Source organism: Eubalaena glacialis, chromosome 11, assembly GCF_028564815.1.
Source record: "Eubalaena glacialis isolate mEubGla1 chromosome 11, mEubGla1.1.hap2.+ XY, whole genome shotgun sequence".
Lineage (NCBI taxonomy): Eukaryota > Metazoa > Chordata > Mammalia > Artiodactyla > Balaenidae > Eubalaena > Eubalaena glacialis.
This window is the reverse complement of record NC_083726.1, coordinates 91,783,628-91,797,689: the sequence shown is the minus strand read 5'-3', so window position 1 is coordinate 91,797,689 and position 14,062 is coordinate 91,783,628. Positions and strand designations below refer to the sequence as shown.

The 14,062-nt window shown below is 39.5% G+C and overlaps 1 protein-coding gene across 2 annotated transcripts in view; it reads right to left on the bottom strand.

The window, feature by feature from the left end:
* TMTC1 (transmembrane O-mannosyltransferase targeting cadherins 1) overlaps positions 1-14,062 on the bottom strand; it is a 262,946-nt gene that overhangs the window by 11,023 nt on the left and 237,861 nt on the right. For both annotated transcript variants that reach the window (XM_061205419.1, XM_061205420.1), the window contains 5 exons: positions 7,485-7,587; positions 5,036-5,171; positions 3,906-4,050; positions 2,833-2,970; positions 1,330-1,452 (listed from right to left, as the gene is read on the bottom strand). In XM_061205419.1, coding sequence (XP_061061402.1) covers positions 1,330-1,452; positions 2,833-2,970; positions 3,906-4,050; positions 5,036-5,171; positions 7,485-7,587 — 645 coding nt within the window. The remainder of the gene's footprint in view (positions 1-1,329; positions 1,453-2,832; positions 2,971-3,905; positions 4,051-5,035; positions 5,172-7,484; positions 7,588-14,062) is intronic.

Below are 14,062 nucleotides of genomic sequence, written 5' to 3'. Positions count from 1 at the left end.
AACAAGACATACAGATGGCCAAGAAGCGCAAGAAAAGCTGCTCTACATCATTACTTATTAGAGAAATGCAAATCAAAACTACAATGAGGTATCACCTCACACCAGTTAGAATGGGCATCATCAGAAAATCTACAAACAACAAATGCTGGAGAGGGTGTGGAGCAAATGGTACCCTCTTGCACTGTTGGTGGGAATGTAAATTGATACAGCCACTATGGAGACAGTATGGAGTTTCCTTAAAAAACTAAAAATAGAATTACCATATGATCCATCGATCCCACTACTAGGCATATACCCAGAGAAAACCATAATTCAAAAAGACACATGCACCCCAATGTTCAAAGCAGCACTATTTACAATAGCCAGGTCATGGAAGCAATCTAAATGCCCATTGACTTTTGAATGGTTAAAGAAGATGTGGTACATATATACAATGGAATATTACTCAGCCATAAAAAGGAACGAAATTGGGTCATTTGTTGAGACGTGGATGGATCTAGAGACTGTCATACAGAGTGAAGTAAGGCAGAAAGAGAAAAACAAATATTGTATATTAACGCATATATGTGGAACCTAGAAAAATGGTACAGATGAACCAGTTTGTAGGACAGAAATTGAGACACAAATGTAGAGAGCAAATGTATGGACATCAAGGGGGGAAAGAGGCGGGGGGTGGTGGTGGTGGTGTGATGAACTGGGCGATTGGGATTGACATGTATACACTGATGTGTATAAAATTGATGACTAATAAGAACCTTCTGTATAAAAAATAAAAAGACACTTTCAAATAACTGGTAGAGGCAGTGTTTTAGGAGTTCAGAGGAAACAAGGTCACTGGGAGAAAGCATGGTCTGGAGGGCTTCCTGAAGGAGGACACAGGCCTGTGTTGGTAGATGAGTGGGAATCTGCAGGGGGTTGGGGTGGTGTGGGCACAATGTTACAGGATGTGTGGAACGCCAAAGCTCTTCAGGCACTAGTCCAGCTGAAATACAGGGTTATTGAAGGCAAACAGAGAGAAAAAGAGCAAACGAGGAGAGGAGAGAGAGAGAGGAAAGCTGGTTTGAGGGCAAAATGCAGAATGCTTTAAACATCAGGTTAAAGGTGATAATTCAGAAAATAATGCAGAGGTATTGTGGAACTCCTAATAGTCAAAAACCAGAGGCTCAATTATAAAAAATTAAGCTTATAACATTATGTCAATTAATCAGAAAATTCACTCCACAAAACATGGCAATGATCTTAGTTTTTAATGTATATGCTTCATTAAAGATTGAGGGAGTATTAATTTTAATCCATGAATTTAATAACAATTTTATTAAGTCTTTATACCTCAAAAGCTTTGTCAAGAAGGTTCTGCTCTCTTAGTTGATTTCCTTTTGTGAAAAAAAGTTCAGATACAACTTTTGGGTCCTTTGGTTTCAGCTTCAGAGCCTTGTCTATAGCATCAAGTGCCTGTACAGTTTAGAAATTAAGACACAATAAATGTAGGTTAGATAAAGAAAAACTAACTTAAACGATAACATCTATACTTTTTGTTTCCTGTGTATTAGCTAGTGTGGTGAGTGACAATCAGAACACATTTTTCATTTTCTCTGATGTTCTCATCAAGGAATAAAGTAGCCCTGACAAAATAATTTCCCTATACTCCAGGTTTCCTATTTACTTTAGTGACAATGAAATGTCCCTGATCACTTTTCAGGAAGGCTGTGTGATCCCATTGAAAGAAAACAAGATCAGAGGTCAGTTGTGTTGCCCTGACCATGTGTCCATCTGGACCACTCCAACAGCCTCCTTTTAGGGCCCTGGTGCCCACTCTGCCCCCAGCACCCACTGGCCCGCCCCCTGCTGCCAGAGAGCCCTTCAAAGCACAAATCTAATATGTTGCTCTTTTCCTTAAGACCCCAAAGCTTCTTCCAGGATAAGGAACAAAACCCTTGCCCTGGTCCCAAGCCTTGGGGTTGAGTCCCCAGCGACCTCGGTGGCTGCATCTCACAGGCGCCCTGCTCCCTCACGCCCATTCCTCAGACAGGCCATTTACTGTTGACACAGGGCCTTTGCATGTGCTTTTTCTTGCCTGGAACGCTATTCACTGCGCCTTTTTGCTTAATAACTCCTATTCATCCCTCAGCCCTCAACTTCACATCACTCTGCAGGGAACCTAACCACCCAGACCACCCATGTCCCTTGATTATATGCTCATTAGGGACCATGCTTCTCTCCACGACATCTCTGGGCACAGCTATAATTCCACACTGGTTTTGTGATTACTTGCTCAATCTCTGTCTCCTCTTCGACTGTAAACTCCACAAGGACAAGGGGAAATTTTTTTTTTTTTTTCTCACACCACTTCATTCCCACTGCCCACCCCAGTGTCTGGCATATAGCAGGCATTCAATAAATATTTTGTTGAATCAGTTCATGTATTTACTGGTCATGTGACTTTTAAAATGGAGATAAACAGTACAGTTGCAACACAGGGCCACTGACCTGCCTTAAAGGGTTGTTATAAAGAGTCTATAAAATATCTTTGAGGGAACATGGAAAATGATAAAGCATACAAATGTTAGTGTTTATCATTATCGAGTTAGCTGAAAACAAACTGAGATAATACCACATAAAATCTTCAGACCAAGGATGAACCAAGAAAATAGCGTCTCGAGGGGACATCTTAGGAATCAAGTAGGTATCTGAAAAGTGCCCAGAAGATACGCTATGCCAACTGACGATGTTCAAGACTGCTTAGCCTTGTGAGCGTGCAGGCTGCAGGGTCGTTCAGGTGCACCCCATTTTCTACCTGTGAACCCAAACAACTCCAAACAGTGTCCTCTCTACCTTGTCGTGCTGCTCCTGCTTGCTGTGGATGGCAGACAACAGGCGATAGCATTCAAGGCACCCAGCCTCCTCTGACACAATGTGATTGGTCACCTTTTCAGCTTCTTTCGTCTGACCCATCACGGCCAAAACCTGAGCCTGCAAAACCACAGTGACTTTGGCTTAGAAGGTACTTGGCTATCACCTTATCAAATAAAGCACTCTTTATCAAATAAAGCATTCAGGAAACACTTCCCACAAAAATGCTCAGCATCTCTTTGTGACTCACAGAGAAGGCTGACTTACCACAGTTTATAGGCTTAGTCTTCTGTTGTTTGTTTCTTTATTTAGGCATGCGCATTCATTTGTGTATGAATGGCAGGAACATCAAAGCCATTCAGTGACTTGTGCCTTTTTTAAAAAGTTGACTATGTCAAAGAGAAATTTTTTCCTATGGTTTCAACAGAACACTGTGTTTATAACAAGAGAACAAGTTTGTTTTACTGAAAATCTAAGGAAAAGGAAGAGTAATGATCCAAAAATTGAAATAAAAAATATTGTTGATATTAATTTTCCTGAATTTGATAGTTGTACTGTGGTTAGGTTAGAGAATGTCCTTGTTCTTAGGAACTATCTGCTGAAGTATTTAGAAATAAAGGATATGAGATCTCTAATTCTCAGATGGCTCAAGACAAAATATCATGTATTAATAATATGTACATGCACATACACCTACCTAAATATGCACTTACATATGTGTACATATACACATACATACATACATGAGAGGATGATAAACAAATGCATCAAAGTGCTAAAAATTCATCAATCTGGGTGAAAGAGTATATGGGAGTTATTTAAAATTCTTGCAAATTTTTGTAAGTTTGAAATTATTTCAAAACAAAAACTTAACAGTGTTTTTAGGGTCCATGTATTTGGTGAATGGCTCTAACACTGGTTATATGAATATTCATTAAATGGATATAGTATAGTGTTCTAGTTCGCGTTTTGAGGCATACTGACTACAGCTCCCTGTATTGCATGCCATGAGTCTATTTCCTACTCCATTTGCTTTCTTTTGTCCATCTACTCACCAGTGCCAGGCGGAGTTCCCTTTGGGAAGGCTGAAGGGACACAGCTTCCCGGTAAATCTGCAAAGCCTCTTCATATCTGCCAGTGTTGTAATATAGAGCTCCCAACGGTGATAATATCTCAGCTTTGCGTGCCACCTGCAAGGCGCTGAATTTTGAGAAAACAAATGGACAATTTTCTTCTAACAGGTACATTTCCAAAGGTTGAAACTTAGATTTAGGGACCACTGTCCACGGTTTGAGACTCTGCTCCCACATGGTCTTTGTTTTTTTGTTTTTTTTGTTTTTTTTTTAATTTTTGTCAATCAGATCTGATGTTGTATGTACAATATGAGCTGCTATTTAACATTTTTTTTTTTTTAATTTTATTTATTTATTTTTGGCTGTGTTGGGTCTTCGTTTCTGTGCTAGGGCTTTCTCTAGTTGCAGCAAGCGGGGGCCACTCTTCATCGCAGTGCACGGGCCTCTCACTATCGCGGCCTCTCTTGTTACGGAGCACAAGCTCCAGACGTGCAGGCTCAGTAATTGTGGCTCACGGGCCCAGTTGCTCCGCGGCATGTGGGATCTTCCCAGACCGGGGCTCGAACCCATGTCCCTTGCATCGGCAGGCAGACTCTCAACCACTGCGCCACCAGGGAAGCCCTGGTCTTTGTTTTTATATCAAGAAGAATGTTAAAAAAAGATCACAGTGCCAGCCTCTGACTATAAGGATGTCTCTAGTGACCCACCAATACGTAAACTGAGCCCCAAGGACCTTTTCCATTTATGGTGATAGACTTGTTTTGATGTATGCAGTTTTTCATCTAGATCCGTTTTCGGAATTTCTATTTGTGGTTTGGGTCGTAGTCCTTAGCTTCAACAGAAAACAATGGACTAACTAAAATGGCAATTAAATTCCAACCTTGGTTTAGCACTATGCTTTAACCAGCAGGCAAAAAAGTCATTAACTGGGATATCATTTATCCCCAAAGTGCCATTTATTGTACTGTTCTCTTTGGAGAGGAGAATCTGTATTGCCTGCATTGGCAAAATTTGCTAGTATTCTGAAAGCATCTGTTCCAAATAACTAAGAATTTGATGGCCAATTGCAGAGGTCTTAGGATGACTTACAAAGTGAAAAACAGGAACTTTACCGTTTGTACCATTCTTCAGCCACGCTGTTGTCTCCCAGTGACCTGTAGAGTCTCCCCAGGTTCACCATGGCCACATGATGGCTTGGACTAAGTTTGGTGGCCTGTTGGTAATGGGCCACTGCCTTCTCTGGAGAGCCTGTAATCAACAGGTGGTAGGTTGGTAAGAGCAGAACATGCCTTAATTATAAAACACACGGACTTTTTTTTTTTTTTTTTTTGGCTGCATTGGGTCTTTGTTGCTGCGCACGGGCTAGCTCTGGTTGCTGTGCGCGGGCTCTAGGAGCGCGGGCTTCAGTAGTTGTGGCTCACGGACTTAGTCGCTCCACGGCATGTGGGATCTTCCCGGACCAGGGATCGAACCCATGTCCCCTGCATTGGCAGGCTGATTCTTAAGCACTGTGCCACCAGGGAAGTCCCTAAACACATGACCTCTTTAATTTCTCTTCTGATGATCTTTTTTCTTACAGCCATACCACCAATTTTTCAGTTTGTAAATTAGCTCACATTTTGGCTTCTCCTTGCCACTGCCTAACTTTGGACCATTTCACTATTCATTTTCACTTCCAAAGAAATTAATAATAAAAAAACCAATAAAAACTAAAACCTGTTTCTTTTATTAAATGTATTATTTTAGTCAAAGTGGTTTCTGGCCATTGCCTTAGTTAATATGATGTTTTGAGATTATCAGTGATTGGTATTTATGTAAGATATTGTTGCTTCTCATTATACAAAAAGTGGAATGGGCTGTTATAGAAAGAAAACTGTCCTGAAGCAATTTCTGAGGGTCTGTCACAATTACTATACCACAACCTAGTGATTGAGGCACTGCTTTAAATAAGCAGGTATCTGCTGTATTTTGAAAATCTCTTTTTAAATCATACATCTTTGTTTAGAGGGTATTTATTGAATGGGGCTTTTAAAATAAAAATAATACCACCTTGCATTTGTGCAATGCGTTGTATATTTTAAAACACTAATTAAATGATCTCATGATTTTTGCAGGTATTTTGATCCTATTTAGCTGCCTTTTGATAGCACTTAGTTGCCTCTTGGGATTTAAAAGATATTAAAAAAATATGATCACTTTACAGATACAGGCTCTAAAGTGCAAAAACATTAAGAAACTCGACAAAAATCCCAGGGGAAGTGAGGGTAAAGGTCAGAACTACTATCAAGTCTCTCTAGTATGATAAGGTTCCCCAAAGAAGCTTCCTAGTGAAATTATATGTAAGTGAATGAATTGTGGACAAGTCTGAAGTTCTACATGGCATGGAATGTTTATTACCCACACAGACATCTTCTCAAGTCTACCTTCTTTGAATGCAAGTTTGACTAGGAGGTGCCAAAAAAGACTCTACGTACGTAGAGGTCTATGTATAGGTCATGATAGGGAGAATTTCAGTAGTATAAAAACAGAATACAGTGGGAGTGGTGGGAAAACATAGAAGGTGGTCAGTGAGATTTTGGGGGGCTGGGAGTTGGGGTGGGATATTTTGTTGTTGAAGTAGAAGGAAGAGGGCTAGATCAGGCCAACAAGAGGTCTCTTCAATTTTCTGTTTGTTTTTAATCTTCGATACCTAATTTATTATTATGTTGCCAAAGAACCAGCAGGTGGCACTAAGAAACAATTTTACATGTGAAAATAAGGGATGTTTCCTAGGTTATCAGAATGTAAATTTATGTCCTAAGAAACAGAAGGGCTTCAAATATCCTAGAAAATAAAAACCCTTTTGAGCATTTCATATGGACAAAATAATTAAAATCGAATTTTATTGCAGGGCAGGTAGTCTAGTAGTCAATGAGAACAAAGTGGTGTTTTTGTATTAAATTCAAGCATCTTTTCATTCTTTACAAGTATTCATAACATGCCAACAGTATGTGGGGTACAAATCATAAAGAAAACAGAATCCCTGCCCAGTAAAGTTTTACATTAAATAAGATAAAGTGTATTTTATATAGCACCTGTCCTATAAGGGTACTCTATCAGTTATAATGGTACAGTTTCTATAGTATGTATCACATAAAGAACAATGAAACAATTTAAGACTTTTTAATCGGCTGTAGAAAAGTATTTAGCATCTGCCAGTAAATAGATTCAGAGGCAGGTTCTGCATCATTGTAGAGAACAGTTCATCATCATAGATTTATAAACTTGTATAAATGCTATTCAAAGGAGACTGTTGCTCATTAAAGCATCAAGGTCACTTCCTGCCACCTGGGGAGTTTTCCTTAGCAATCTGATTATATGAATTGGGCAGATTTTACTGAATTGAGCTTGAAGATTTAGAGAAACGACAGCGCCAAAGTATAATGCGACTGTCAACGGTGTGAGCTTCCTGCCAAGCCCAGTGAGTTCTACTTTTGAGGCATTACTGGGGTGGTTGCCATTTAGCTTGATAGATAGTATTATCTCATCTCAACAGAACAGGTTCTCTTTAATCTCGCTTACCAGTATCAACTAGGAAAACTCCATAGTTGTTGTGTAAGTCTGAGCTATCTGGGCAGTTCTTTATTCCAGCCTGGTATATTTCCTCAGCTTCCTTAAACCTCTCCTTTAAAAGAGAACAAAGAAAAATATATGAGAAATTTTTTTAAAAAAATCAACAATAAACTGAATAATGGAAGTGGGAAGAGCAGAAAATAATTTACTGAGCATCTGCTATGCAACAGACACCAAGATCAAACACTATGTACTTTGAATTAAAGTCAGTGCCAACTGCACACGTACCAAAGACTCATACTTGTGTTTAGTTCCTTCAGCGCAAACCAGCTGATGTTTACTAAGAAGCAGTATCTGGAAGGATTTGCCCTACAGTTGGAAAAAGCCTCAAAATGGATACTTGAATGGGATGCTCTCCACCCCAGTAACTCTCTGGACGAAAATATGTATGATCCATTCATATAGGAATGCCTTCTGAGGTGGCAATCTCACTGGGAGACAGGGAGGCCTGACTATTTGACACAGCTGCATTTGCATAGCTAGCCCTCTTACCTATATTGTGTGATTTATTTGGGGAGGTTTTTTGGAAGGAAGTGGGAGGGGAGGCTGATGCCGATTATGGGAGGGGTTTGCCTTATCTTTCTTTACTCTAAATATTTCTATAGCCCACCAAACCATTTGTTACTTCCCTTATCACCCCGCCCTTTCCATCTCTGAGCTGTTCCCTCCAACAGGAATATAGGGCCCCTCAAAAGGCACACCTCCAACTCTTCCCTTTGTGGCAAGGCCCAGATCAATTGCCACAGCTTCAATGGATCTTTTTCTAGTTGTTTTGGTCTTCTACTCTAACAATCCACTTTAACGCACTTCAATAATTCTGAATTCGTTTTTAGGCACATTTTCCACAACCATCTGAGATTGTCACGTCACACTTTCTTTTACAATGTAGAAGGTAACACCTAATTAATGAATCAAATGAAATGAAATCACCCAGGTTCTAACAATTACTCACAAGTAAACCATTTCCTAGTTTCCTAGTACTGCTATGACGGTCAGGTGAAAGGCAATCGTTTGGCATAAAACACAAAGCAACTTTTCCTTTCATGTGCTCTGATCATGGACACCGTCCATAATTTTATCAGAAGTTACTACTACTAAGCATTCAACCAGACACATGAAAAGGGAATGTACGGCAGCATTTTTCTCAGACCTGACACCTTAAGCTTGTGAATAAAAATGCTGAGTGCTTAGCAATAAGCCAAGAAGCCTAAATCTGATTTGACTGAGAAAGGCGAAGACACTTGACTCTCTGTGGAATGACCAATACCATCTCTTCGAATCCACATATTTAAGTACCATTTAGGGAACAAAGTGTGGTTTGAATTTGGCAAATTTCTCTTATTTGAATTACAAATCCATAGTCCAGCAAAAATGGATTTCCATGTTTCTAAAAGTGTGTTTTCTAATTGCCAAGCTCAACAAATTGTCAAACTCAAAAGAAAATTAGAGATGAATGAAAAATCTCAAAATGTCTTCTTTCAATCTACTGAAGAAAAGAAAAACTTTCTGAAGGTATCACCCGCTGAAGGTCTAGCAAATTGGTGAGTGTGCATGCGTGTGTATTAAATGGAGACAGGCAAGACACAAATTACATAAGACTCCAATCGAAGTAATAGATAGAGAGTACCGTTGCATATTTATTCATTTACCCATTCATTCAGCACATGTTTTCTGTAATTGCTATAGAAAGGATGGCATAGTAATTAAGAATTGGGCTTCCTCATAAAACTAAAAATAGAGTTGCCATATGATCCAGCAATCCCACTCCTGGGCGTATATCCAGACAAAACTATAATTCAAAAAGATACATGTTGGGGCTTCCCTGGTGGCGCAGTGGTTAAGAATCCACCTGCCAGTGCAGGGGATGCGGGTTCAAGCCCTGGTCTGGGAAGATCCCACATGCCGCTGAGCAGCTAAGCCCGTGCACCATAACTACTAAGCCTGCACTCTAGAGCCCGCGAGCCACAACTACTGAGCCCGTGTGCCACAACTACTGAAACCTGCACGCCTAGAGCCCGTGCTCTGCAACAAGAGAAGCAATGAGAAGCCCGCGCACCACAACGAAGAGTAGCCCCCGCTCGCCACAACTAGAGAAAGCCCCCGTGCAGCAACGAAGACCCAATGCAGCCAAAAATAAATAAATAAAATAAATAAATTTATTAAAAAAATACATGCCCCCCTATGTTCATAGTGGCACTATTTACAATAGCCAAGATATGGAAACAACCTAAATGTCCATCAACATATGAATGGATAAAGAAGATGTAGTGTGTGTATATATGTATGTATGTATATATATATAATGGAATATTACTCAGCCTTCAAAAAGAATGAAATAATGTCATTTGCAGCAACATGGATGGACCTAGAGATTATCATACCAAACGAAGTAAGTCAGAAATAGAAAGACAAATACCATATGATATCACTTATATGTGGAATCTAAAATACAACACAAATGAACAAAACTACAAAACAGAAACAGACTCACAGACACTGAGAATAGACTTTTGGCTGCCAAGGCAGGGGGAGAGGGTAGGGAAGGGAAGGAATGGGAGTTTCGGATCAGCAGAGGCAAACTATTATATATAGGATGGATAAACAACAAGGTCCTACTGTAGAGCACAGAGAACTATATTCAATATCCTATGATAAACAATAATGGAAAAGAATATATAAAAAAAGAATGTATATATATGTATAACTGTACAGCAGAAATTAACACAACATTATAAATCAACTATACTTCAATAAAATTAAAAAAAAAAAAAAAAGAATTGGGATGCCAGTGCTTGGCTACATGGATTGGAATCCCAACCCCACCATTTACTGTCCCTGTGACCTTACTTCCCCTCTATGTACCTAAGTGTAACAAAGGGATAAAAATAGTACCTATTTCAGAGGGTTGTTCTGAGGATTAAATGGATTAAAACAGGTGAAGCCCTGAGAACAATGCCTAGCAAATAGTCAGCACTTTGTCATGTTAGCCTCTACTCTTATTACTACTACTAGGAGTAGTATTTCATGAGCACATTTAAAAACAGATGGCATTAGTGTCAAACACTAACACTGGTCAAATGGTAACACAAGAAACTCAAGATTTTTAGGAACTGATTACCTAGTTTAGGATTAGCCAGGGTATTTTTTTTTCTGGCTGCCTCTAAGAAATTGTTTATTGACCTCCATATCAGAAGATGATTAAGAAAAATTAAAAGGAAGAACACCCAAGTTAGTTATTTTTTTCTCATATAGAGTTAACTAAAGAGATTTGATGGGAAAGGAGTTTGAAACTGTAGGCCAAAATGCCACGTGGACAGGGTTGTGATGCCTGACGTGGCCTCAGTAACAACGCCAGGGCACCTGAGCTCTAGAGCATCTGTATTTACCTCTTTACTACACTGCTCACATTGAGTTGTATTCCTTAGTTCATTTGTCTTTGAGCTCCTTAAATAGATGTATTTTGTTTTATTCATCCCCATGTCTTTGGCATCTATCTCCCAGTGGTATAAGTAATAGCACCTCCTACATGTCAAATATATAATGGAGACAGAAGAGTGCCCACACAGACAACGGAGAGGGATTCAGGCAAGGAGACACTGTGATATATGGTGACAGTGTCACAAAAGGAGAAGCACAAGGTTCTTGGAAGGCAACCAGGAGTGATACCCAGACTGGTGTTTATATAGACAGATTCTCTACAACTATCATAAACCAAATGCCTGGAAACACTGGTTACCATTAACACCAGCAGCTGTGTAATATGAAGATGTGCATGAAAAAAATCTGCAGCTACTTGAGATCTTTAAAACATCCTTATAACCAAACTGTGGGAGAGTTGAAAGGTGTTTTTCCTGAAAGGAATAAAATTGACGTCCTCACATTCTAACTTGCTGAAGTCAGATACCACAGTTTTCAAGTGCAATTACTCTTATACCTGATTTAATTTTACCTTTTCCCCACATTCTTGTTGCTCCAGAATAGGCAAAGAGATCACCTTTTTCATCTAAAACTCATTTTGGGGTTTATGAGCTGGGTCTCCACTAGGAATGCAATTTTCAAAGTCCAAAGAAGTAATGGGATTAAAAAGACCATCCATGTCTAGAGCAAGGAATCACATCCCATACCTTCGGTAACCCCCAAGGGCAGTCTCAAGACTCTGGCTCTATGACAAATGTTTTCAATGTCTTTCTTGTCCTTTCATTTGACTGTAAATTTCAAAGAATGATTAACTCCACTTATTAAAAAACGAAAGGGACCACCACTGCAGGAGAAAAATATCTTCTGGATGTTTATTTAAAACAAATTCTACCTTCTCTGGAAGGGCAATGCATTTATCTTAAAAAGGAGTATCCTTAATCCCTCAAGTCCAATTTCATTTACCTCATCTGGCTAGATGTCCTGACCTAAGCCGATTACTCCCAGTCTCTACAGACTTGTGAGAACCAGAGGAAATGTATACGAGCTATTTATAGGACAACTTTAATTAAAAATGCTTGTGACCCAGAGAACGGTTCTGACAAATAATACTGTTACCAGAATCCCCAACCAACCGCTGCCTCAGCATGAAATCGGCCTTCGAGGGCAATGGTTAAAAATGGGCAGCATGCAGCCGTGGGCTCCTCTCCAAGGCTCAAAAGCATTTTCAGTGGGGTGGAAATGAAATGGGCCTCGCAGGATAGAGAAAACACCATCAACATCTCCATGTTTTACATGCTGTAATCACCGACATGGCATGTTTTCTACCTCAAGGAAGAGAAAGTGAAAAGTAGATCTGAAAAAGGATGTTTGACTGTCATTTATTCTCTTGGGCCAACTGATACACTTGGAAAAGATTTCTTATAGTTCAAGTTGCAGCAGCCAGGATGACAAAGGGACATGGGCTTAATGCAGCAATCTTCAAACTTCTTGGTTTGCACTCTAAAATGTACTGAGGACCCCAGAGAGCTTTGTTTATGTGGTCTACATCTATCAATGTGTACCACAACAGAAATGAAGCTGGGAAATTTTTATTTAATAAACTAATAAATAAACTAATATTTATTATTTATTTAAAATAATAAACAAACATAACACATTTATAAGAAAATAACTGTATTTTCCAAAGCCAAAAAAATTAGTGAGAATAGTGGCATTATTTTCTATTTTTCCAAGACTTTTAAATGTCTGGCTTGATAGAAGACAGCTGGGTTCTTGTATCTGTTTTTGTACTAATCTGTTTCTATATGTTTTTTAGTTGAAGTATGTGAAGAAACCTGGTCTCACACAGACATTTAGTTGGAAAGGGGAGAATATTTTCATACTCTTTTCATGACTGTGAATATATCATGTAGCCTCTAAAGAACTACTGTACACTGGGGAGACAATGAGAGTAAAAATAGGCAAATTACTTGTAAGTATTATAAAAACTGCACAGGCCTTCTTGGACCTCAGGCGTCCCCAGTCAACCGTTTGTGAACCACTGGCGTAATGAATGGCCTGTAACGTATGTTCTTACTGTATGGCAGGTATAGGGTGTGATGTTCCAAAGTGGTGAAAGACCTACAGAGATGGGGCTGGAAGGTTGTGCTCTGACATCATGGCCATGCGTCTGAGCTGCTTTCCAGAAGTACTTTCACTCTGGCCAATGATACGAGCACACAGAGCTATCGTGTATCTCCCCATTAGCCAAATGACTATTACAAACCTGGGAAGTGTAGGACCACTGGATGTTTAAACTCATGTCAATGACTTCGCCAAGCAACTCTTTAAGACACAGCGGCTCAAAACATAAAGCAAAGATGCCTGCTTTCTCACCCTTTCCTTTGCTTTTACTTTCCTTACAAAACAGTTCTTCCCCCATCAGTCATTGACATGGACGTTTACAAGAAATGTGCGGCCAACATTTGATGTCTAATTCTCTTTCTCATTCAACTGAAATGAATCAATTAACTTGGCATTCCTCCTCACCAAGGATATGTTAGGTGTTTCTAATCCTGAATTTTCTCATCACCCAGCAGACTGTGATCAATATCACCCTGTGACAATTTAAGAAAGAAAGAAATGATCACTTTATAGAGGAAATGCCAAGAATCATAAAATAAAAGCTAAAGAGAAAACACTATGACAAGTGTAAGCGACCACAGCTGTGTCACATTGTCAAGAGACCAGGAAGAGTGAGGGGAAGCTAAATTTACATAGAGTTGCAGCTTTCTCTATCTCCAAACTCTTCTCATGCCCTTTTGTCCTCATTCTCTGCACTTTCAGGCACATGACTTTCCTCCCATAAGAGGAAGGGATCGTACTGTTCCCCACCCCACAGCCCTCAGGTGGTCTAATTCCTGTAGCCAGAAAGCTTTTCCTAATAATTTTAATCTTGTTGATATCTATAAGTTCTTAAGGTATCAGACTAAGTATCACTCTTTGGCCAGTGCTCACTGCTCCCTATATTAGGTTAGGTCTCTATAACATTCTCACTGGTACTCCATTCTCTCTTTGCCCATTTGTCACAACTGGGTTCGACATTGGGGAAAGGGTGGTAATTCTTCGCT